The 27,345-nt window shown below is 32.4% G+C and overlaps 1 protein-coding gene across 1 annotated transcript in view; it reads left to right on the top strand.

Moving 5' to 3' along the window:
* Window positions 1-27,345, top strand: part of LOC129223944 (bridge-like lipid transfer protein family member 3B) — a 50,443-nt gene that overhangs the window by 7,033 nt on the left and 16,065 nt on the right. Inside the window, 13 exon segments of the mRNA XM_054858327.1 lie at window positions 369-531; window positions 1,755-1,793; window positions 3,612-3,694; window positions 5,320-5,428; window positions 13,095-13,344; window positions 14,036-14,202; window positions 18,610-18,760; window positions 19,880-19,975; window positions 21,344-21,393; window positions 21,396-21,524; window positions 26,072-26,423; window positions 26,554-26,660; window positions 26,776-26,847. Coding sequence (XP_054714302.1) covers window positions 369-531; window positions 1,755-1,793; window positions 3,612-3,694; window positions 5,320-5,428; window positions 13,095-13,344; window positions 14,036-14,202; window positions 18,610-18,760; window positions 19,880-19,975; window positions 21,344-21,393; window positions 21,396-21,524; window positions 26,072-26,423; window positions 26,554-26,660; window positions 26,776-26,847 — 1,768 coding nt within the window.

Below are 27,345 nucleotides of genomic sequence, written 5' to 3'. Positions count from 1 at the left end.
GGACGGTGTTAACGGACCCAAATTTCCTCTGGCCAGACCCCTGAAGGCAGATGATCCGGTTAGGTGGTCAGTCTAAAGCGGAACCTAAAGTGCTTGGTTCCCAAGTATGCTTGGTACTGATTTTAACGACCTACTAAAAGGATGAACGGCTTAGTCAACCATGCCCAATCCAGGAACAAAACCAGGAACTGTAGCTTGGGAGCGCAAAGCGCTACCTCTGAGCCGCTGGGCTTCTGTCATCAGCAATGCCTTCAATTAATATTTTGGAAAAATTATTTAAATATCTTTACGTTTATTTCAATAATAATATTTTATTGAAGAAAAAAGTTGCTCATTTTATTTCCTTTTACATTTACTTTTATTCACAGATTTGCCAAAAATCTTTCTCCTGATAAGCTGCATCTTAGCACTTTAAAAGGTCATGGAGAACTACGTAACTTGGAACTGAATGAAAAAGTTTTGACAGAACTTCTTGAACTTCCTGCGTGGTTGAACTTGAAATGTGCCACTTGCAATCATGTCACCTTGCAGGTTTGTATTTTAGTTTGTTTAGTTAGGAGAAGTTTTGTCATCATTTTTTTTTTAAACTAAAGTATATAAATCCAGTAAAACAATGACAAAGCATCTCAGAAAATAACCTCTTATATTTTAAGCAATAATTAGAATTTAAAAAAAAAAAAATGACAGGGGTTCCATTGACGTGCCATCATTGAGCCAAGCCCCACACTTAGCCAATGTTCAGTTCTTGGTTCAGCATCGAATTCATTAACATTTTTTCAACTATTAGTTCCTGCATTTTTGCATTTAACAGTTTATATTTCACTTTTGAATGTGTAGATTTTTTTTCAGTGAAAAAAATCCTCTTTCTACACAACACCTATTGTCAAGCCTGTTATGGCACATAGTAGCACTTCCTTGCTGGTATTTTCATTCTCTTTCGAAGCGATCATTTGTTGTGTTGTTGGTGTAGATGTCGAAAGGTTTGGTTTATCACTCTTCGGGAGGGTGAAATAATATTTTTCAAATAGCTTGTTTTAATTTGAAGCATCAAGGATTCAGAGGTCTTGCATTAGAATACTGATTTCAAACATTCGGCCATCTTCTCCGTTTGTGAGCTCAGGAGAACAGACAATTTCCAGATTTTTCTGCGGATAAGTATTTTTGTCATTGGTCTCCTGTCAAATTTTGTTTTTTCCCAAGGGACTCCCTCCTGGCTAGTCATCAAGTGATAGGAACAGGGGGCCCTCAAGGACGATGTCATATTTTGTATCTTGCTTTTCATGATTTTTTACTCCCAAGTCCTCTGCCCGCTTCCCACCTACCCCCCCCCCCCCCTACTTTTAATTTTTTATCTGGGAACCCAATATTGTAGGTGGCTTGTCTCCAAAATTTGAATTTTTAAGATACACCTATAGATGGCCAATGACTGTAGGCCATGAGGAAAATTTTAGAGATACTTTAATGTCATTAAATTCACTCTCAACAACTTTGATGATTAGATAGTAAATTTTCTTCTGGAAATAAAAATTGATAAAAATAAATTACATTTTAATATCATCTTGTTAGCTCACAAGATAGCAAATATAAATCTTACTAAAAGTGCTAGATATGCAAATCTTATTATCTTATAAATGCTATGCTTCATGTTTCTTGTTTTGTACCATTTTCCTACATCCTCTCATTTTTATTTGAAATTTTTTGATGTTTTTTATTTGAAAAAAATATATGGTAATATTTTCGTATTGAATTTTTAGATCTCTTGGACTAAACTTAAATCTGTTCCTATTTATTTGGTAAGTTTGTTTTATTTCATAGAATAATAATTATATTTTTATGAATAAATAGTTCCTTAAAATAATGTAAATAGTTTGATATTGATACATAAGTACCTACTTAAGATATCAAAAATCTTCAGAGTAAAGTACTTTTGATGTAGCAGTAGGAGCCAATAGGGTTGTTAGTTTTAAAGAAACTCTTCCAAAGTAATTTTATAAATAAGGAAAAATAAACAAGCTAAATTTCATTTTTAACTTTGATATTATAGAAAGTATTTCTTTTAATTACTTAATGATAGAGTACAGGATATTGCTAGATTTTTTTTTTCCAAAGCATGGAAATACACCTTGGCATTTTTTTAATGAATAAAATTTTTTTTGGAGGAGTGAAGTAAATGAAAAAAAAAAAAAAAAAAACTAACGTCCATAATGGTGATCATTTTTATTAAAAACACTCTGGGGTTGGAATGAAAGAGGGCAGAGTAAGGAAAGATGTGTATTATTTTGATTTTTAATGTTTTGAATTTGAATAATGAAGAAGCGTTCAAATGTAATATTTAAAAACTCCATTTGATTTTCTCCCTCCCGCCTCCCCATTTTCCATGCTGCTTAGTTTTCATTTAAATGTAAAGGGTGAAAGTAGGCTTAAATAAACTTTTCATCAGCATTTTCAAGGTTCAATGCATAGAATGCACGTGAAGGAATGTTAAAAATAGCTCTAGTAGGTACTGTTGTACCTCCATGCAGAAATGTATCCTAATCAGGGTTGGCAGGGTTTTTCCCACCTCCGGTAAATAACAAGGTAAAAACTGGCATTTACTGTCATGGGAAATACTATGTTTTTCCCGCATGGGGAAAAACTGATTTTTAAAAACATAAATATCAATTCAAAACAATCTTTAAAAAATTGAGTTCTAATTAAATAATAGCTTGGAAAATAGAAAAGAAGGAGAAAATTTACAAAAATGGACAATGAAGTGGATTTATTTATAAATATTTACACAACACAGAGATTACAAATCTTAATCCTATTCATATTCTTCGTCTTCTACTTACACATTGGGTTTTAGCATCATGTAACAAAGCACATTAGATGCTTTTTGCATTGTTTGACCTTCATTGACCTTTGTTTTGCCTTCAGAGAAAAATGTCTTCGACTGATTTGTCAAACATTCCATTTGAGTGGACAAGAATCTGGCAACAACTGTTACTGCTGATGCAAAAAAACATTCTGTGTAAATATCACACCAAACCAAAATTAAAAAAAAAAAAGTTTGACAGGTCTACTTAAAAATGTAATAAAAACTTTATTTATATTAAACACAAATTATTTATTGTTTCTCCTGATGACCCTGGTATTTTTAAGTTTAAGAATTTATTTTATTATGTTCTAAAATATTTATTTAGGAAATTAATTATTGTTAAAAACCTTTGTGAGCAAATTTTATGTTTTATATTATAATTCTTATTTAGTTACATTCCTTTCGTACAGAATAATTTTAAAACCAAGAGAATTTTGTAATAACTATTTATTTCTAACTTTCATTTTACACATCAGATTCAGAAAGACAAAATATTTCTTACTTATTGTTATTTGGAAGTTTTTCCCCGGTTTTTACCACATTTTCCGGGTATTTACCACTTTTTCCCAGTTTTTCCCGGCAGGATAGGAAAAACAAGTTTTGGACCGGAAAAAGCCAACCCTGATCCTAATCTGTTTATTCTGTTGTTTTTATTTGTTTTACTCATTTATTTAACATGTTATTACTATTATAATTATTATTGCATTGTCTCTTACTAAAGTGTGTTAATCTAATGGTTTGAATAAACATTTAGTCTTTAGATGAAGTTATTGTGGAAATAGAAACATGTGAAGATCTTAGGCCACCAACCCCTATGTCTAGTGAAGCTAGCTATAAGTATGTTAATCTGTAATTTTTCATTATTTTAACGCAGTTAGTTTTATTTTCCTCTTAAGTCATTATGTAATAATTTATTTCTTTGCTTCTGTTAAACTTTTGAGTGTCTTATGAATAAAAGCTATCAAGATTGTTTTACACCAAAGGTGAAGCACATATGGTCTAGTGGCTTCTATCAAAGCTAGATTTTGAATTGCTGAATATTTACAGTACAGGGTGTCCAAAAAATCTCCGACACCTTTAAAAAAAATCATGGAAAAGCATCGATTGTCATACGGAAGTGTCATGGCAAAGTGCAACAAAGTGTCATGGAGTTTACACAAAAATGTTTCGCAGGTTCATGAATATTTTATGACATTGCAAAAAAAAAAAAAAATTAATTTGAATTTTGACATTTTGAATTCAAGTTATGTTTTTCTCAATCACGAGTGTGTGTGTTTGTGTGTAGGGGTATGTGTATGTGTGTGTAGGCATGTGTGTTTGTGTCTGTGTGCTGGCATAAGTGTGTGGGTAGTTGTGTGTATGAGTGTTTGTGTGCGTGGGTTCAGGGTATGTGTATGTGTTTGTATCTGTGTGCAGGCATGAATGTGTGGGTAGTTGTGTGTATGTGTGTGTGTATGTTTTTGTGTGTGTGTATGTGTAGGTGTCTGTATGTATGTGTGTGTATGTGTAGGTGTCTGTATGTATGCGTGTGTGTGTGTATGTGTTTGTGTATGTGTGTGTAGGCATGTTGTTTGTGTCTGTGTGCTGGCATAAGTGTGTGGGTAGTTGTGTGTATGAGGGTTTGTGTGCATGGGGGCGGGATATGTGTCTGTGTGTGTAGGCATATGTGTTTGTGTCTGTGTGTAGGCATGAATGTGTGGGTAGTTGTGTGTATGTGTTTGTGTGTGCTTATGTGTGTAGTTGTGTATGTATGTGCGTTGTGTAGGACATGGATGCAACCTGGAGACTGTTTTCGCTATAGGAGCAGCGTCGTTAGGAGCCGGTCGACGGTGATGGTGCGGAGGGTGGCGGTGGGAAAATAAAATGATAGGACACCAAAAACAGTCAAATGAAAGCAATAAGCAATCGTGATTGCTCAAAAAAAAGAACCTTCGAAGTTGCATTTAAAGGTGGTGTTGCTCTACCGTCACTGTTAGGGCCTGTTCACATATCGGCCGTCCGTTCCGTCCATCACGTTTCTTTCCTCCCGAAACAGGTTTTCTTTGCTGGTTGCCATGACAGCAAGCCATCTTGGACGGGACCGGTTTCGATCAGAAGAACCTTGATATCTGACGGCCGTCAAAAGTAGGACAGCATTTCATTGGTTCCCGCCAAGCAGCGCGCTCTTTTCTCTGGTGGGTGAGTTCAGCCATGTGATTGATGTGCAGCGACCTTATGTGAATGCTATTCACATAATGAAGTCAATATTAGAACAGAGTGAATGCATGAAAATTAAATACCCCTATATGTTTATTTGTGCTTCAATAAAATTTGAACTTAAATTAAATTCCTTCAAAAGATTCAATCAGTTCTAAACCAGTGATAAAAATTATAGGTTAAATCTATTAATGCACTAAAAAATATTTATTTTGTATTTTGAAAGGAAATTTTTTAAACTTGCTAACCTTGTCCTTTTTTTTCAGATCTGGAGGAAAATATGGTTTTTCTGATCGAGTTATAGATGGGATGACTGTTGTAGTTAATTCAGTTGTTATTAATTTTAATTCTCCTGCCTTTCAAGCATCTTTTCAGGTATTTTTAAACTTTTCCCCCTTTTTTTTCTTAACAGAGCATGTTCTTATATCTTTCATAGATGAAGTTACCATAATTTGCGCGCTCCCAAATCCGCACATCTTCATTTTAAAGAGAGGGGGCTGGGGGGAGGGGTACCAGCAAGTTTTGAACACATTTGACTAAATTGAAATTTTATAGAGCTTTTCATAAAGCACAACATAAGCCTATTAACCCATTCGGGACGGCAGCTGTTACACGTGGACTGCGCGTACAGGACGGGGCAATTTTTTCCCGCTAAGCCTAATTCGCAGTTTTGGAAAGTACGCATTACACAGGGCGAGGAGTCAGTCACCTTTCTCACCTTTAGTCACCTTTTGAAAATTTGGTTACTTTTTGTCACCTTTTGCAACTTTTGTCACCTTTCTCACTTTTTTTGAAATGCGTCTTAGGAATTTTTTTTTAAATAATTAAATCTTTGAAAAGTATCTGAATGGTAGCTTTAACAGTGAAATTAATTTAAAAAATAGCCTTAAATATGCCCCCCACCTTGTTGTTGTTTAAGAAAAATAGCTATGCTATCGGGAAATTGGGGAATTTTTTTATCGCTTGCAATTGCACCCTATGAGCAGAACCAGTCTTTCTATCCCTTCTACAGATGGACTTGCTCCTTATTTTCGGGAATGTATGTTAAAAGAAGCATGTTTATCCTATTATACTTTGAGCTTTGATGACACTACCAATGTCAAAGACAAAAAAGAACTGCAACGAACAACAAAATATTGGTCTAAAAGCCAATGTTGCATCACAACAAGGCATCTCAAAACTTTTATCTTGGGCAAGGCAGTTGGTGAAATTTCGATTGAGAAGCTATGTGAAGCACTTACCGAGAGTAATTATCCATGAATAAATGTCTCATGCTTCCTTTGGATTGTCCTTATGTTAATAAAAAGGTTTTTAGGTTGTTTGACACTATTATCCTTGAGACACGAGAAAAAAAGCCTAATAATTATTGGTACTTGCAGTATTCATACAATGCATAATGCATGTGTCAAAGCATTGCAGTATTTAGGTGAAGAAGCATCTGAACTTCTTCTTAGTACTTATAGCTATTTTGATGGTTGGCCTTCCCGTTAGGAGGACTTCGAAGAAGTGCAAGCTCAACTAAATGCACCTCATCACAAGTTCCTGAAACACAGAACTACCCATTGGCTTACTCTTGGACCTGCAGCAAACAGACTACTGGAACAGTGGGATGCTCTTCAGTATTATTTGTTTAAACGTGTGCCTTTGAAAAAGAATTCAGCTATGCAATGCAGGTCATATAAAGCTGTTGCAAAGGTTTTAATAAGACCTTCTATAAAAGCTGAGCTGCATTTTATCTTTTCATCTGCTGATTTGTTTATGCAGTTCACGAAACGCTTTCAATGCCAAGCGCCTATGATGCACAAATTGTACCAAGAAATAGAGACCATTGTTCAAACTTTTATGACTCGAGTTATAAAAGCCTCTGTCATAAAGAAAGTTGATTTTTCAAACGTAGACACGGATAAACTGTTTGCAATTGGTAACAGACTACCTCTTGAAGATCTCGTTGTTAGTGGATAGGTGACAGATGAACTGTCAAAACTGAAAGAAAATGAAAAGGTTATGTTTTTGAGAGGTGTTAAAAAGCATTGTGTGACTGCATGCAAGTATGTAATAGAAAAAAGTTGCGTATCAAACGGGTTACTGAAAAGTTTCAAATTTTTGGATCCAAAAGAGAGAAGTAAATCTAGAAGCTGTAAGGATTTGATAAAGATTACCAAAATCATGCTTTTTAATGTTCCGCTCGATAGGTTGCAAGATGAATGGAAACTTTTGCAGCTGGAAAAAGATGATGAAGCATCCAAAAACAAAACCATTGATATCTACTGGCAGCAGCACATTTCAAAAAAGGACTCAACTTCCAATTTTCTAAAGTTTCCCAATGTTTCTAAGGTGATAAAAGCTTCACTTGCATTATCACATGGCAATGCTGACATTGAAAGACTATTTTCCATTTCAAAGCATCTTTTTGGTGAAAATAAGACAGCAAGGACTGAAAGATTTTTAAACAGCATACTTATAGTTAAAGACGCTGTAAAAGAACATCCTCATTTGCTTTCTCTACCAATGGGTCCAGAAATGATTAAATGTGCACAACAAGCACACGCAAATTACACAACATACATGGAGGAATGTAAAAGGAAAAAGGATTTGGAATTGAAACAGAAGCAAAAAGAAGAGCAAAAAAGAAAGGATTGTGAAGAAGAAACTAAGAAAATGGAAAAAAATTAAAACATCTATTGAAAGTGAAACTGTAGAAATCTTTACAAAAAGCATATAGGCTATTTTGGTAAAAGTCAGTAAAAAGAGATAATCCTTTTCTGTTTTTTGAGTTCTTAACAAATTGCTTTTGGTCACCTTTTAGTTACTTTTTTTGTCACCTTTTAGTCACCTTTGTTTTCAAATTTGTCACCTTTCTCACTTTTTTCAAAGGCCACCAGCAGTCCTCAGCCTGATTACATAACAATGAATAAAGTGTACACTTCGCGTAGAAACGAAACCCTTTTTTAATATATGATAAAATACGTATGTCATAATTTCAATCATAACAAAAAAATTTAATGAACTATAAGAAAATACAAAATATATTGTTTTTTACTGTAACTAAGATTATTAAAGTTAGACAATATATTTTGCACAAAATAGGAAACATATTTGCGCTTAATTTTTGTGAAATACTTGAAGAATATTGTAACAATTCACATTTTAAAGCCGCATGAAAAATGTCAAAGCACTGAGCAATGCGCATTGCACACTCATAGGTGGTGTTAAGTCTTTTAATTCTGCTTCGAGCAAACGACGCATCTCCGTCTAAATTCTTTGCCCTCTTTTTCAGCGTGTAATTTTAGAAAGTATCTACTGTATGAAGAACTAAAATAAAAATAATTTATAGTTGTTTCAATGTCGTCCGAAAAATCCATAGATGGATCAGTCATAAATTTAAATATTTCCTCCTCGTAAAGATGACCTGTTCACCATGGCTACACAAATGAATCTAAAAGTAAAACCCTTTTCTAGAATATCTATCATGAAATCCCATTATAAATGGAATCGAAACTAGAAACATCCATCTCAAAATGAGTATGTGTTTCCCTTTTCATTTGCTAGCACATGTTTGTATTTTTTTTTTCACGAAATCCAATAAATCACAGACACTTGACGGACGCCATTCTGACGCCAGGGAGAGAAATACTAATGTTCTAGACCAATCATCTGGACGGAACATGAATAAGTAACGCCATCTGATAGTAAACATTTCGTTCCGAAATCGAGCTGCACACATTCATCGCTCGGATTCTTGAGTAGCGCATATGCTGGAACACAAATAAGCGTCATTCAGATGAGACGAGCAGCCGCCACTGACTCAAACGTGCGTCGTTCGTCCCGAACGGGTTAAACCATAACCTATTAAAATGAAAATCCATCAACACCTCTTTGTGCTAAAAAATACCTACTTAAAAAGTAAACTGTTATGCTTTTGTTCTGAAATAAATTGTGAGAACATCATTTTTTGTCTTTGAAAATTAGATCTTTACAAACCTCATAACATGTTTCATAATTTTGTTCTCTCATAATTTATCTATTTAATTACCACGTGATCGATGGGGGTTAGTATAAATTTTAAACGTGTTTAGTATCAAGTAGGGGAAGAGTGGGTGCAGTGAGATGCCAAAATTTTCAATTACGTTTTTCATTGTTAAAAACACAGAAATTAAATTCTTTCAAATGGTACAATATGATACAGAAATAATGGTACAATATGAATGGTGATTCCAGGCTCAGAAGGCTTAAAATGTACAGTCTTGAGCAAAGAAGAGACCGAGGGGACACGATTCAGCTGTTTAAATTTATTAAAACGAAAGATGTTACGGGACTGAAGTTTAGCACTGAAAACAGGACAAGGGGTCATTGTTTTAAGCTATTTAAATCTCAGGATAACATGGATATTAGGAAAAATTATTACTTTAGCAGGATAGTGGAACCTTGGAACAGCTTACCGGAAGAGGTGGTAATGAGCAAGGGAGTAGACAATTTTAAGAGGGCCATTGATCTTCACTGGGGATTGTAAATTGACTAGGACCAGTCTAGCTGGGCCCAGAGCCTGTTGCTGGTCGTCACTTTTGTATTTGTCATATTTGTCACTGTAATATTTACTAATAATAAAGCTCAAAGTCTCTCTGTCTGGATGTCTGGATCTCTGACGCGCATAGCACCTAGACCGTTCGGCCGATTTTCATGAAATTCGGCACAAAGTTAGTTTGTAGCAAAAAAAGCTACAAATACGCACAAACAGGAAAAAAAAATTGGAGCTAAATGCAATTTTGTCTCATTTTCTCCTGGTAAGTGGGAACAGTGAGACACTTTTTTTTTTGAATTAGCAAACTTTGAAAGAATAGAAAATTTCCTGGAAAAATCTGAATGATTGTTGTTGTTTGGTTTTGGTATGAGCCATTATCTTTGGCAAGGTAAATTCCGTGTCATCTTGACATTCATTAGTGACCTTTACCACAAATTTATTTGAGACTGATATAGAATGATTTATAGATGATTCTGGATCAGTAAATTGACTTAAAGTATCATCTTGTGATGTAGCATAAGATAAGGATGGAATGCTTTCACTGTAGCCTTTGTCTAATACTAGTACAACAGTTTCTTTCCCATCTGTTTCAAAAAATCTCAGATAGCTTATCTGACTTCCTATTTTCTAGACATGTTGAAATTTTGAAATGTGAAAAAATATTACATTAACATATTGGAATAAAACAATGAATCAAAAATTATGTAAATGGAATGAGTACGAAATGGAAATATTTATGTGATATTATATAGCTATAAGACCTATAATTCCATACAAGCATCCTTATTTTGTTGATGCTGGGCTTTCAAACTTATTTTAATCTCATTTATATCAAAGGCTAGTTGTAACTAAATTTAATTCAATGTATAATTTCGGCACTTTTTATATGAAAGGGTGCTGTCAATGAATCAATGGTGTCTCACTATTCCCTCATTGCAAAATAACTTTTATCTACAAAATTTTCATGTTTAAAAATTGCAATAATTTTCATCAATGTTTATGGACGATCTTAAATATTTGATTTGAATTATCTTAATTATAACCATGTAAGTGTGTTAATTACAACCATGTAAAAACCCTATATTTTGGAAACTTGCCGAAATAGATCAAGTGCTTCGCCGAAAATTTTATGCCATGATCGGAAGTTTCAATCCTGCTGCATCCTGTAAATATTGCTACTGTTTTAAAAATTAGAATTTATTTTGACTTTTACTACTTTCAATGCACTTGTTATTATTACTTAGTTTGTTAAAACTTAGTTTGGGTCAGCCTCAAAACCCCTTTTGGTCTGCTGACTGATAAAAAATTTCTGAAAACAATTTACAGACTTGTGTTGTTTTTTTTCTTCTTTTCTTTATTTTTTAACTAAACGAAAAACATTACTTGGTTTCAAAAAACTGCTGTATGAGTTAGTTGTAACATTTTTATTATTATTTGCATTCTACATATTTAAATATAAACGTAAATAACTATCATATAAATAAAAAAAATTCGAGTAAAAGCACAGAAAGTTGTAAAACATAATCATTAAATCACATTGAATCAGGACCATTCCAGCGTTACGTGTGTGACTTTTTGACGCCATTTCGTTAAAATTAAAAATAAAAACCAATTTGATATTTAAAAAATAATTTTTAGCAGTTTTTACTTGATTAGCAGAAGATATGTTAGAGGTTTTAAGTGGCAGGTTTATTTTTGTAGGACAAATCTAAATTTTTTTAATAAAATTTTAAATGCAGAGTTATGTGTGTGACTCAGAAAATATGAAAATTAACTATACCTTATACTATTTTGTAATTTCCTGTGAAATTTTAAAAGGTAAATGAACAGTATTTTTTGTGCATGTGTCAAAGTATACTGAGTAAGTATTCCATTAATAGCTTTTCTGTAAAGCTTGTACAACAGCAACAAAAAATATTTTATAAGCGTTACGTGTGTGCCCGGGTGCAATAGTTGAATGAGATTTCCTAATAAAAATCCAGTTTACGTTGGATCTTTGTGAAATTGCGCACAGAGGTTCTTTGGTGTTCTCAGGAACTTGCATGGGAATCCCCCCGGGCTTGCCCCCCCCCCCCTTGACAGGGATCTTATATATTCAAGTTTAGTTTACGTTGTATCTTTGCCAGGTTTGACACAGACATTCGACCTTTGATGCTCAAGAATTCACATATGAGGTACTTTTGTCCCATATGGGGGGGGGGGGGGGTCAACCACCTTAGGGGTTTTTTCCAGAAAATCCATTAAACGGGATAGTGGAGGCCTATCAGTAACAATGATAAAAAAAATTTTAATTAAAAAAAGCCAAATACGTCTAAAGTTAAATTTTGAGACTCTTTCCTACAAGAAGGGAAACCTAACACTATTTTTTTCTTTTATTTAAGCCTGATTGTTGAAAATGCGCCACTTGACACAACTATTATTTTCAAGGTAGACCTCTCAACGCCGGGCAACGCAGCTAGTAAATACTTTAAATTAAAGGATAATTTTACAAAATAAATAATGATAATGAAATTAATTTTTATTTCTATATGAATGAAATAGTAAATGTCAAGCTATCACGAGTAAACTATTAGAAATGCCTGACCTATACTTATGTGGTTTAAAATATTTAGAATGTTTTAAATCATCTGTAGAATTTATTTATTTTTTCTTAAAAACCAAAAATCATCAAAAAATATAAATACAATTTAAGGTACTTAGAACATTGTACTTTTGATTTTAAAGTATGCAGATTGCAAATACTTAGTTTAAATTGCTCTTTAAGTATGAAAACAACAATTCTTAATTTGTTCTTTTTATTTATTTATTATTTTTTATTATTATCGAAATTTTTTACCACAAATAGAGTTTTGGATTCAATACCAGCACACTATGTTTTTAGTTGAATTGTGTACACAGTTCCTTTTCCCCTTACATTCAAACGTAAAGACCCAACTCGTAATGAAACCTATTCTGGAGCATTATGTGTTATCTTTCAAAAAGTCTTGTTAAAAGTTTTCTGCCGAATTTTTGAAGATGAAAGTTAGGTTACAGGTAGGGATTGCAATACCAGTATACAGAATACCAGTATTTCGAGCAATTTTGCAATTTCGTAATACCGGTATTGAGGAAAATACTGTTATTTTTACTATTAGCTGAAAATAAAAGTTTTAATTCAAGAAGTTTCAATTTAACTAATTAAATACCTACTTATATTTTAAATGTACATTTATTTTCCCATGATACAGAACCGAAATCGTACGTTCAAATTTTTGAACGTACAGCAGTAAAAATCTACAACAGCAGAGGAGTTCCTATTTATAAAATTGCTCAAATAGTGCTGCTGTGGAAATGTAAAAAGTTTGAGCTGGTATAGTTTACGAGCAACCGGCATAAATCCAAAGTTCCGCAGCATATTATAAAACACTTACCACCACTATATCATTTCTTGGTAAATGTTTTCGTGTTAAACGTATTTCACTATGTATATCAAAATTTTTTTGACTAGCCTGCTGTTTGAAGTCACAAAACTTGTTCTTTCAGCTGTCCCGTGTTGTTTTAGAAAGTTATTGTCCATTTTTCAAAAAGAAGGATCTCCGTCTGTCCCGCATCAAGGATGCTGATCGAGGCGAGGTTTTGCTTTTCAAACGTTTGGAATGGCAAGTGCTGCGTATAGAAGCAAAATCACGAGATAATGATGCAAATGGTCTTCGTGGTGATATACCATTGACTCCACTGAGACTCATTACAAATCAAGGTTGCTGCAAAATGACCATCAAAAAGAAACTGTGTGGTATGTGTGTATGTCGCTGTTATGTTGCTTATAATCACTTATGTTTCTCTTCAGCATGGTGCTGCATGCTTTTAAAAGTTCTCAAAAACTGCTTGAAATAAAAAGTTTCATTCTCAGGTGCTTAAAAACCTGGAGAAAGACATCAAAATATGGCTTTAGTCCTAGAATTTCGTGATTTAATTTTAAGAGTTTCATTAAAGAATTCTGTTAATTTTTCTTTTTTTTTTAACCGCCCTTTTTTTTCCTTGGAAAATCTTTGAATACTCTTGGAAACAAATTTCAATTTTGTGTATGAACCTTCTCCAGTGTTCATTTGTTTTTAAATATTTCATTTGTGTGACAGGAGTAGCACTTTTCCTAATAAGATTTAAATTAAAGAAACATTATATTAAGTGCTACAACAGCTCCTAGTATCCATAAGTAGTCTGCCATATATATTCAACGAGGCTGTATAGCAGATACATATAAATATGCGTACAGTAAAAGCCTTGCTGTCTAGTAATCAGTTCACCGTTAAGCTGAAGTAACTGGAATTCCTACCAATTTTCTTTATATTCTACTCCATCAAAAAAGGGAAAAAAGAAGAGTGAAAATTTTTCCAACCGATAAACGGGCAGCACTAGTTTAACTCAAAGTACCTGATTTCGATATGTTTTATACTTATTTTGAAACTTTTCTTATTTCCTTTTAGATTGCAGTGTTGTTGGTTCAAGGTTGATTTTTGTTCTCGATGATCTGTTATGGGTATTGACAGATGCTCAGTTGGTTGCTGCTCTCCATTTCATCCAGTCTTTAAGTGGCTTGGTGCAAAAGGCTACGGAACTGACACAGAAGCAAAAAGCTAAACAAAAATTAGAGGTATTAAGTAGTATTTATCTTTTTTACATACAGTGGTGGAATTGTTGCACTTGTATCTCAGTGAAGATCAATAGTGAGTCATTTTTCTGGTTGTCAGCGGCTAGTAGAAGCAAATTTATTGTGTTTTTTTTTCCTTCTTACCATTTTTTTTTCACAAATGAATTTTTAATTGCTTTTAAAACGTAAAAAAATTATCAGGGCTGCCATTATGATTTTTTGCAAAAACGAAGATGAAGCTCATAAAATTCCTGAGATCTAGGGCAACATGAATAATTCTTAAATTTTACTCATGGTTTTGTAATCTTTACTTTTGTAGCTGGTTCATTATTTATCTTAAAAATGATATAGTAAAAAAAAAAGATAATGAATTGGATCTTTCAAAAATATTTCTTTGAAACAATTTCCTTTACAAATAAATAAATAAATAAATAAATAAAAAATAAAAATCGTCCCCTGCAAAAAAAAAAAAAAAAAAATCTTGAAACAACTTTACATTGAGTACAAAACAGATGAGCCAGAAAGATTTACAACATAAAAGAGAAATTACATTCAGGATTTTCTAGAGTGGGGAAATGTTTTTTTTTTTTTCATTTCTTTGCGATCCAATCAATAGTTACAGCAAGTTCATTGGGGTTGTCAGGTTTTTTGCAAAAACCATTTAAAAAATCTGTAAAAAACGTCCTGGTCAAAAATACATTTTTGCCAACATATGCCAAAGTGGCAAAAATAGATAAGCGTTATTCTCGGTGATCGGATGCAGCTAGTTTAATTTTTAGTAGTTTTTTTAGTTGAAATTTTCAGAAGTGAAAAGGATAACACAGGTGGAGTTGATCAGATTGGTGACTCCTTGGCAAATAAAACTAATATATTTAGTATTACTAAACTAATGTTTTTAATATTTTAGTCAGCGGTTTTTTTTTTACTTAGTCACCACATGACAAGTGGGGACCACTAATAGTGATCTTTATAACTCAATATTTTAACAATTCTACCAAAGTGAAAGTATTTATTTAAACATTTTAAGTACTTAACAGTGAAAATTTAGAAAGTATGTTATTGAAAGTTTTGGTTTTCGTGATTAATAGTTAAACAGTTTTAAATTATACATGTTCAAGAATCTGAATAATACTTTGCAAACTCTGTATTTCTGTGTATGCTGATCTCTCAGGTCTTACTAAAAATTTTAGTAATCCCTGAGGAGTTGAATGACTCTGGGTTATGTGTAAGCAGCCTCTTTCAATAGAAATGTAACTTGAAAGTACAAACCCAAACATCCATAGCCAGGAGCGGCATTTCAACATTTCATTTGGGGGGGCGAGTTTTTTAAATGTGAGTTACCTCAGTTTGGATTAAAATACATATTGGTTAACAGGATAGTATCATAAAATGGATTAAATATTTATAAAACAAATAAGGCTATTAAAAGAGTTAAAATATTAATTAATATAGTTTTATTTGATTATAAATTATTCCACAAAATATTTTGATATTGCAGTTTTTATCTTTCAGAAAATTTTAATGTACGATTTTTAGAATCTAAAAATCTTGTTACTTTATTCCATCAATATGCAATGTCGTACTTTTTTGCCAGTACGTCTTTTTGGCACATTGTGCTGCGAAGATAATTCTCAAACCTCCTAACACACAAAAATGTTCTTTCCCAACTAGCTGAGCCAATTGGAATAGTTGAAAAAAAGTTGAAGCAACAAAGTTAAGTTAGAAAATCCTTAGATTTTCCTCTTTAACATAACCCAGGTAACTTTGAATATTGTACTATTCTTCGTTTTTCATCATTGAATAGTATAGTGGCTATTTGCAAAACAATTCTTGTTCAGTGCTATAGATTTTACTTATAATTGAAACATTTTATTTCTCCTTTTCAATAACCTATCAAAAAAGATTGAGCTTAAGGCCAACAATACAGATAATTCTTTATCGTCAAATCTTATTTTAATTTTATTAGAAACTGAATCTATTATCTGATACAAAATATTAATTCAATTTTATGACTTTATATCATCATGTTGATTTTTTGTCACCTTCTAAATTCATTTGGATTTTTTTCCGCCTTATTAAAATTGGCGCGAATTAAGATTTTTTAAAGTTTCGCTCTTGGTTGAAATATACATCCAAGCAAAATTTATAAACTGTTTTGACTGTAGATTTAGCTGAAGTATGGTACAATCCGAAAATTAAGGTTAGCGGATTGAAGATGTTTTGATAGATCACAGAAATTTTTTAAAACTCTCCACAATACAAACAAAGAGAATAAACATTCAAACAAAGTCATACATGTAAAAGGGCGTCTTCTTTTCCGCCATTGGAAGAATCGCTTTCAAACAGTACAAAATTAACAAGGAGGACTTTTATAAGTTTAACTTTTGAAGAATATCTTGTGTCACTCAGAAATGATAAAGTTAGAGTAACCAGAAAAGGCATTTGTTGATGTTTGACTTTTTTCAAAAATAGCGTGTTTTTTGTAAGAATTTTCTATGAATGTATATAAAGCATTGAGTTGTTGATATGTCTTTCTATCAAAAGGAATCTGTGTTCACTCACTAACTAAATATACATTTAAAATATAAGCGTAACAACGTACGCAAAATGCCAAGGAATTTCTTGTAAAATCGTGCAGCCACACCATTGGTCCTCTCGTAACACTGAACACACAAGTATGAAATATTTAGTCCACACGAGGAGATTACTTCTTTAGTTGAAACAAACTGTGATTCTCCATCACTTTCTTCTGTTCTGAAAAGGGCTGCAAATGATTCACAATTTTCTAAGTTACATCTAAATAGCAAAATCCGTTTGTATTATAGAAATGTCTCAAGATTCTTGACTATTATAGAGAATCAGTGGGCATGTTTTGTAAAAAAAAAATACTTTTGGCATATCGTCGCCTCAGGGCAACAGTAGGATATCTAAGTGTTATTTATGGGATTAAATGTCTTAGTGTTGCTCTGAGGCGACGATATGGTCGTTGATTTGCGATTTACGTAAACCGAATTTGCCCATTTCTTACCATTCTGTGCAAAAAATTTGGGGGTGCAACTGCCCCCTCTCGCTCCCCCTATTTGCCGCCCCTGTCCATAGCCTTGATTAGCCCATTTATCTGCTAACTTGAAATGAGTATAAAAAAAAAAACGTTGGTGGCTAATTAAATATAGACAAAGGGACGTATTGTAACTTAACAAGTGCAAGATCTATTTTTAGTTGTTCCTATTTCTTTCTTCCCTTTCCCTTCCTATGATATCAAACCTTCCATAGTCACTTTAACTTCAGTACTTGAAACCTTATTTGGAGATCTAAACTACTTAACTGATTTTTAGATCTTTATTACTTTGCGCGTAGATGATTGACCAGACCAGTGTTGTTCGAAAAAGTTTCCCTCATCTCCCGTATGGTTTTTGGTGTAACCTAGCTTCATCTGTTTCAGTTAATCTGTTGATTATATGCTCAAGTATTTATGTAATCCGCTTGCAAAAGTGAGCGACCCGTTTTCAGCTTTTACATGCTTTTTTTACATACTAGACTGTTATTGTTTTAGTTATAGTTGAAATGTATTTGAGTGTTATTGATCATGTTCAGTTATTGCATACACTAGTGTCATTTTCACCTATTTTTCGGATTATCCCATCACATTCGCTTATGCCCGGTTACAGTGCCACCCAATTCCGTGGATAATCGGGTTTTACTTTACACCAATATTTGAAAAATTGTTTCACTAAACATATTACATATTTTTTAATGACTTAGTGATTTTTGTTTCAAAAAATGTTTTTTGTTATTTATTTTTATATTAATGAGTTCTCAAGAAACCGAGTTTTAAAATTTCGTTGTTTAGGCTATTTTGTTGCTCAATGCTTAATTTATTGTACAGATGAACTCTGTTTTTCCATTCATCACTTTGTTATAGTTCTTATATGCCTTTTTTTTCCGAGCTATATTTCACAACAGGTATAAAATCTTTCAAAAAAATATATATATTAAAAAAATCATGCTGTGGAGAATTTATGTTTTGTTATGATTTGAGGTGCATGTGTGTGTATATTTTATAAATTTATTATAAGTGGGAGTCTACATTTTGTTTAATATGATTTCTTTTCAAGACTTTTTATATTTATCAACATTTCAAAAATCAAGTCTTGTATATTACTTTTTGTTATCTGATAACTTAGGAAATTTAAAAGCTCGTGTTTCAGTGAATAAGTAATTTTATTCTCCATGCATACATTTTTCTTCTTCCTTTTCTTTCTTTCTTTCTTTTTTCTTTGGTGAGCAATAACCAATTTGGTGAGAACCAATCTTGTGTGGTCTTCCATTAATAGTATTCATCTAAGAATTTACTTTGAAAATTTATTAATATTTGGAAAAAATATGAGATTGGGCTTTTTATTTATTTAGCAACAACCTGATAGACATGTTCCAGGGACTCATTCCAAATCAAATCTACCATTATCGCCAGCTTTCTACCGTCATGATGTTGTGGAAACTTCGTATCATGTTTTGTGCAGTAGAATAGATTTGCATTTGTGTGATGATATGGACCCAAAAGGTATGTAGAAATGCCTTTTGAAGTGACCCGAGTTTTGTGATTAATTTTTGTTATTTTCCATGAGTTTTCACAAGTGCTTATTCATAGTTATTGTAATAATCACTTATGCTTACATTTAAATATATTTTGGGACTTCTTTAATACCAAGGAAAAAAAAAAGTTTCATTTGTTTATATATACATTATTATTACTTTAAAAAAGAAAAGTTTTTTGCCACATGGCAAGTTATAAAGATCAGAATAAAGGCAAGTCAGGATTTCTTCTGGTTTTCTCCATATTGAAACCTAGATGATATTAAACTAAGCTGTCTATTTCCCATTCTGTTAGGAACATATGTGTCAGTTTTAAGTAGGTTACTGAAATTGTTAACACCACTAGCTAGACAAAGCACATTTACATACATAAGAATAACATTATTAAAAATTAAAAAAAATGCTCTCTATCATCTTTTCGGACATGAGGCCGCTTGCAGTTCAGTACAGTATTGAAGTAGGACAAAGTACAGGACAGCAAGAAATAATGGCCAAAGCTGTAGCAGATTTTGCGTTACCCAGGCTACACCACAAGAGGCCTGCTACACTACACCCCAGCATAACAATGAATCCACTTGAATGTTCCATACTTCTACAATGAAGTGCTGTAAGCAAAGTTACTACCTATCACCTATAGATGTCACTACAATTGGGTGATTATTTTATCATGTGAGGGAATAGTTGTGTCAGTGATTTTGAAAAAAACATTCTCACTTGTGATATGTGAAGCACATTCCCTTGTATTACTGGAGCAAGAATTCAAATTGAGGCCTTGATCAGGGCCATTTAAAAAAAAAGGTTCAACTGCATCCACTATTTTCAGTATATTTAAAGTACTTTAGTAATTGTTAAGTTGTTTAAACTGAAGATAAATTTCAGTGTGGGTAACTGCAGTCTATGGTTTGGAAAAGCCAAGTGTAATATTTAAAAACACGGAAACCTTCTCTTTAGCAAGTTTTAGTTATACAGTTGATTTATCTGTAAAGTTTCATAGAATTTCGGGGTCTTGTTTATTGATTTCTAATGATATCAAATGGCGTTTGTATGTAAATAATCTCTAACTATGTGTTGTATGTTTTAATTTTAGATGGCAGATCTCAGCATCCTAATTTAAGAGGAGGGGGAGCATTGCAAGTTTCCCTTGATAAATTAATTGTAGATTATTATCCTTTCCACCGAGCATGTGAGTAAAGTCATTTTTTCTCTTTCAGACATCTTCAGTAAAATTATTTCTGTTTGAAATAGTTTATTTTATTATGTTGATATTATATTCCATGAAAGTGGATCTATAACTTCGTTTTGCAAAAAAGGAAGTATTGTATTCGCAAAAAAATTTTCACTCGTAAAATCAGCCTTAATTTCCATTTTGCTCACCCCTGAATGAATGTTGAGAATTTTTTTTGACTCAACCGCACGTGGATAAGTGCTTAAGAATGTATAGAAACATGAAATATCCATTTTGACAATTTCTGAATTAATTGTGTAAACTAGTTTTCTCGTGACGTCTATATGTATGTATGTGAAGTGCCCTTCTCAGTCAAAATTATTACCACGTAATGATAATTCTCTAGTATTATATTTTCATCCATATTTTTAATGTCTTTTAATTCTTAAATTTAATTATTTTATTTCTATTTAACACAAACTGCCGAATGGCAACACGTAATTAATAAAAGTGAAAAAAACGCACGAGATCGTGTTCCACGAATTTGGTCTTGAGAAAATAAAAATGACGACTTCTTGAAGTATATGTGATATAAATAAAGTTTTGTCGATTTTTATAAAATAATGGAGTCAAATTCTTATACAAAAATTAGGGTGTTGTTATAAACCTTCACAACACCCTCATATGTATGTCGCATAACTCAAGAACGGTATGTCCTAGAAAGTTGAAATTTGGTAAGCAGACTCCTAGTGGGATCTAGTTGTGTTGGTTCCATTTGGATGTTCCAAAGGTGGTCTTTTACACCTTTTTGGAGGGAAATCATTGTTAATTTCAATGCAAACTCAAGTGGTGTTATAATTTGGCTAACACTTGGAGATATATCGCCAAACTTTTGGTCGCCAAGTTTTGTCGCCAACAAATTTGGCTCTTTTTTAAAAAAAATCTGGTTTTAATGTTTCCACTATTGGAAATATTTAGAGAGTTAACCATTAAATCACATTAAAATTGCCAATGTTGGGAAAATTAATCTGAATGAAACGTTTTTATTTTTGCTTCGGTTCGCAACAAACTTGGGGTGAACATATGTAAAGTTTTTCTTTGCTTACTCCAAGTCCAAGGCACTATTATCATTAAATTAGCGTAAAAGAAAGTCATGTGATGCACACATCAGCTCGTTTTTTTAATATGATACCCTCAACAGATTTATTTCTTCTTTTTTAAGGTAGCAAATACAGGATTAGTAGCAAAATTTACAAAAGCTTTTCTGTATTGTATTGATTGATTATAATTAAAATTGATCTTTCATAAGCTGTCATAATGTAATGTAACATGCGTAATGATAGGTGTTATTGTCATTTACTTAGTGTCAGCCTTTTCGTTTTGCAGTTGCTAGTCGAGATCATTGGTTGCATTATTCTGAGCCTTCCTCGAGTCGCAGAGTACTTGGGTCCAGCAACTGTTGACCCTTTTCAATGAAAAGCTACAAACCAAAACAGATAGTTTGGCCACGGAGAATGAAAGTCCCAAGCACAACTTGCAGAAATCATCTCCATCATCTACTGAAAATGTAAGTTAGTCGTAGTACTGTTTGACCGCGGATTGTATGTAATTGGGCAATCTGCCAAGTAAAGACTATTTGATCTGAATGAATGTAGCAGGGGAGAAGGGAAAATAACGATGGGGGTTTTGATGCACGCGTTTTACAATTTCACTAGTGCCTTATATTCATTTATTGCATTCTCTAAAATAAAATAAGGGAAGACAAAAATAGTTACCATGGAAACAACAAAAAGAAAAGAAAATATATTCATTTCATTTAGGAACGTAAAAGCAAAATGGTGAGCTCAAAACTTTGTTGTGAATAAATAAATCAATTTTTGCCGTGAGAATATAGGTAGAATAGATTTCAGATTAAAAAATGTTGCTGCGAGCAAATTTTCATTTTTACAAAACTAAGGCTAAATAATAAAGAGGCAAAAGTGCACATCTGTAGCAAACCAACTAACACCCCGATAAACTAATAGATGCGTCCATTTCCATCTATAAACCGGATATTAGCTTTCCATGTAATCGATGGCCAGACAGTAGTGGATCTAGAAGTAATGAAAAGTATTACACTTATGGCATTATAGTTATTGTGTAATGCTTATTTAAAAGTTATCAGAAAATTCATTGGTGATTCAAAACAGCGACATATTAATTTACAATCTTTTTTTTCAAGCTACCGTATTTTAAATAGATTCAGTCATATCTGAGTCCAAAATTAATAAAATTAATCAGAATAATTTGCTTTGTTGCCAAACCAAAGAAATAAATTTTGCTAAAATGTACTCTTAAATGTAATGCGTAAGTAAGTCAAGCAGAAATAATTCAAGTCGTAAGTGAATTACCAAAACATAAAATAGTGCAGGATCACGTTACTTGATTAAGAGGCAAAAGGAGGAAGTACCTTTCTTATGCAGTAATAAATAAACAGTACAGTTGGTTCTCTGTTTAATGATGCTCTATTTAATGTCTTTCTCTATTTAAAGACAACTTTTCAAGGTCTCAGACCCTTCACTGTAGTTTTAGAAAAAATCTTTTTAAGGATGCATTTCACTTAAGGACAGATTTTTGTAATCTCTCAAAACTCATCAAATTGAGAATCAGCTGTAGGTATAAAGTAAAGAGGAGGCTCTTCTCCAAGTTCTATGTTTAGAAAGGATCACAAAAGTTAGGAGAGTAAGTCTCAATATTATTTCACTATTTTTGCCAGATTCTCTCATTTGAAAATTTCTGTTTTATGTCTTGCATGTTTTCGAAAATGTTTCAACAACTTTTTAATAATTTTTAACAATGGTACCTTTTGAGTACAAATCTTCTTAAAATTTAATGAGTTCAACAGCTTAAATAAAGCATCACTTGGCATCACTGTGCAAACGATTTCACTAACTCCATCTGTATGCTGTTTCTTGACTCTTCAGATATTGAAAGTTTGAAGTAAAAATAAAAATAAGTCAAAAAATACTAAATCTAACGTTTTATACAAGTTTCAGGTCCCCTAATTAGTATTTAGAGAAATAATCTTTATTGAAAACTACTACTGACCCAAAAAACTTGACATTTGTGCCATCAAAAACTCAAGGAGATATTCCATTTCAAAGTTTTAAGGGACCATACAGAAGATGCGATTGGAACTTATCGCCCTTTCAGAAGAATGACAGGTCGTCAAAGTAAGAAAAACAAGGCATTTATACTTTTCATTGCTATTCAAAAATAAATGCAAATGTTATGCCATGATATGCAAAAACACTACAAAACCTCGAACAGTTAGAGAAACTATGCTCTATGCACACATATCATTTTAAACACTTGTTAACTGCTATATTTTCACCCAAAAGGTGTTATTGACGGTGAGTGAAAAGTGGTCTAAGTCACAAAACACTGTGTTTCGTATCTCGGTGAATATTGGTCGTACTAATTTCAAACTTTTTTTGTTGGCATTATTTTTCAATGGAGGTTATTTCCCTAAATATAAGTAAGGGCACCTGGGGCCAATGTAAAAAGTTAAATTTTGTATTTTTTGACTTATTTTTATTTTTACTTCAAACTTTCAATATCTTAACCCTGCATTTTTACAATTGGAAGTATACATCTAGGACAAACGGTTGCAAAAATAAAGGTTTTGCAGATTAAAACCGAACATCCTGTATAACATATATGCCTATGTATTTGGTCAAATATAAGTAAATAACTTACCAAAGATTAATTGATAGCTCTTTAAAAACTCACTTGTAACTAGTTGAAGTAAAGTTTTTAAATTTTATCATTCTTTTTTGCTTTTTTAAAGCCTTTTTAAATATGTAAAAGAAGAGAAAAAGCCTAAACAAAAGCTTAAAAGAGAAAAATTTTAAGGAAATATGATTATGTATCTTATGTTTTTTACATGTATATATGAACTACATGAAGGCAAAAAATTTTTAAAATAAGTATCAAAGCACTATAACTTAAATGTGCACTAAAACAGTGATTTATTAAGCAAAGTAAATGTGTGAATTAAATTAAACCAGAGGAAGAGTGTAAGAAAAAAGTAGAGCAAGGACAGAGAGAGAGGGAGCTTGTCTTTTGTGAAAAATAAAATGAAATAAAATAATCAATGTGATTAAGAGAGCTTCAATTAGTAGTTTGAATTATGGTGTTTTTGCATCCTTTTTCTCCTTTTCTATTATTTTATCACGTCACACATGTTTCTGTGTTTGAAATATACATAGTTGCTCCAAATTGATGCAAAATTAAAATTTTTGCTGCTGCAAGCTGCTCTAAATTTGCAATTTTACTGCTCCCAAGATTGCTCCAAAAGTGAGTTTCGGTCGGCACATCCCTGATATAATGTGTGTGTAGTAGTTCCTTACTTCAAAGCACACTTTTTGCCACTCCAATTGCACTATTTTTGTGCTCCAAGTTTCTACAAAACACTTTTTGGTGAGCCAAACTGTTCCTAGTTCACTATTTTCTTGAACCAAGCTGCTCCAAAAGTCACTATTTTCCTGAGCCAAGCTGCTCCAAAGTCACTATTTTCCTGTGCTTGAGATTGCTCCAAAAGTGGGTTTCAGCTGGCACATCCCTGCAAATGTCATAATAAAAAATCAATACTTGTAAAAAATATAATGCATCTATTAAATTGGCTCTAAGCCTGGAACTCATTTTAGTGCTCAACTTTCCTACAGTTGAAACTATTCTTTCTGAGTTCACACAGGTCGGTGATACTGTTAACAATGCCTGATACACCTCCTCTAATTAAATTACCCAAAAGTATTTTAACTTCAAAAAAATTTGGTCTGTTGCATATCATTTTTGGATAAAATCTTTTGTGTGTGTGTGTTTTCTTTTGTATTGTGTGTATTTCTATAATTTTTAAATTAAAATTAATATTAATTTTATTATTAATAATATTAATTTTAAATTAAAAGCTAGTTGAAATTTCTTTCCTGGGAAACAATACTTTTCCAATATTAAATCATTTTCCCTTAAACAGGAGGGATTTGTGTTTATTTTTTATTAGCCCTTTGGTTTGAAATTTACGATAAACTTGACTAAATTTGATCTTGTTGGTTTCTCTTATTCGTTTTAGCTTTCTTTTCAAAATTCTTTGCAATTATAATTATGCAAATATCTGAAAATATCTTTGAATTCATGGAACATATTTATGTTTTTCCTCTACAAAAATTTTCAAGGCAATATATGATTTCTAAATATTATCTTGCCAGGTATGAAGCCAAACAGCGAAACGGCACAACAAACCAATACTGGTGCCAACAAATTACCATTTATAATGCTAACAAGAAACAGTTTTTGCCAAACTTTAGTACAGTTGAGATAGATATTTAAGAAAAAATTATAAAGTATTCCAGCAATTGATGGTTTGAATAAATTGTTCATCGGACAAAGAGGGGGTGGGGGGCATTCAAAATTACACTCAAACTTAACTTTCCCAAAAGGGAAAGTGAACGATCAGGGAAATGAAAAAATAAAGACATGGTGCGCAAAATACTTCTGTTAAATGATATTCTATTAGTTCATGCTTTCAAAGCTAAATTTTTACATCAATTACCGATTGATTTCGGTTCTGTATCATAGGAAAATAAATGTACATTTAAAATATAAATAGATTTTTAATAAGTTAAATTGAAAATTCTTGAATTAAAACTATTTATTATTTTCAGCTAATACCGAAAAAAAACGGTATTTTCCTCAGCAAATACCGGTATTACAAAATTGCAAAATTACTCGAAATACTAGTATTTGGTATACCGGTATCGCAATCCCTAGATATAACCTAACAATTATGCTGAATGTAGAATTGCTTGATCAAGAATTTGGTAGACTTTTAACAAAGCATAAGTATCATATGCAGTTTCTAATATTAGTGATTGAGGACGACAAATGAGCGTATCCAGACAGCCAGAAGTAAATTTTGTTATATGTTAGACAGAACAATATTTATTATTTATTTATTAGAAGGAAGTTGGTAAACAAGTTATAAACATGTTTTATATCACTTAGTATTATATTTATATGTAAATTGGATTTCATTTGTATCACAAGTTAAGGATTGAAAGTAATTTTTATTTTCAGATAAATACTGGATCTCCTGTTACTCCCGATGATAAACCTCTACTAACCAGAAAAGCCAGCACAGTTAGTAATTCCTCCGGCACTTTGACTCCAGATACGTCTCGAAGGAGTATCGGAAGCTTCAGTCGAAAATCGTCTCTGCAGTGGAATTACCGATATTTAATGTCGAGTTGTTTTGTTCTAAGATTAGAAGATATAGTAGCATATAAAGTCTCCACATCTACATCGTCTCGCACACATTCCATTGAAAAGTTTCTTATCTATAATAAAAGTGCTCACATGCCATCCGATATCAAAACTATTCACTTGGAACAGGCATCATATTATTTACCCGGTGAAATTGATTTTCCAGGTATTGTTAAGAATGTTATTAGTTATGTTTATTGTAGAAAAAAACTCTTTATAGAGTGGGACCATTTCAGCTCTAAATTTGTATTGGTTCCCTACATAAAATAAATAATATGTGTGTTAATTTTTTACAGTGCCATCTCCGAATTTATTCCTCCACCTTGGGCCATTAAAGCTGTATTTAGATACTCCCACCATTTTGTGGATTAATGCCTTTTACTTGAATCTACAAAAATGTCTTGTGAGTTTTTTGAGCTTTCTCCTCTCTTTATTATTATTTTTTTTTTTATTTGTGTCTTTTTCTCCTGTAAAGTCTTTTGTTTTAAGAAAATACTTTGTTTTTCTTTTTTTGCTAGATGTCCTTGAAAATGGGTTCTGCTGAAACTCAGTCTCTTGTTAATATTAGAGCAGAAGCATTATTACCACAAGTAAGTATCCTCATATAAATAATAGCCAATGATCGAGTAACCCCTGGAGTTTCAACAATGAAACTCGCGCCTCAGCATGATAGTTTGATAATATGTTTTGGTAATGTTTAACATGCAGGGAAGGGCTTTATTGTGACAAGGCTGAACTCAATCCGGAAACTTAACTGTTTTATTGGTAAGACAGTCATTTTAGGGGAATGAAGAATCAAAAAAGTGGTTGAAAATTAACACTATCCGCTGGAGTTTAGCGTTAATCCACTGGATTTAGGGTTAAAATTTCAAATACCAAAATATCCTCAAACAGGCAATTTCTTCGTTTGAATGTAGAAGAGTAGAAGTAATTTTCACCCGTCATACCTGATGGGCGATTTTCTAGTATACCATGTTACACCGTACCATCTGGCATGCTGGAAAAAAGCGAGATTGACCAGCATGCCGGGAAATTCAAATTTTGCGGCATGCCCAATAATTCTCGGTTTATTTTGCAACAAAACAAAA

Source organism: Uloborus diversus, chromosome 6 (assembly GCF_026930045.1).
Source record: "Uloborus diversus isolate 005 chromosome 6, Udiv.v.3.1, whole genome shotgun sequence".
NCBI lineage: Eukaryota > Metazoa > Arthropoda > Arachnida > Araneae > Uloboridae > Uloborus > Uloborus diversus.
This window is presented reverse-complemented; position numbering and strand designations above follow the sequence as displayed.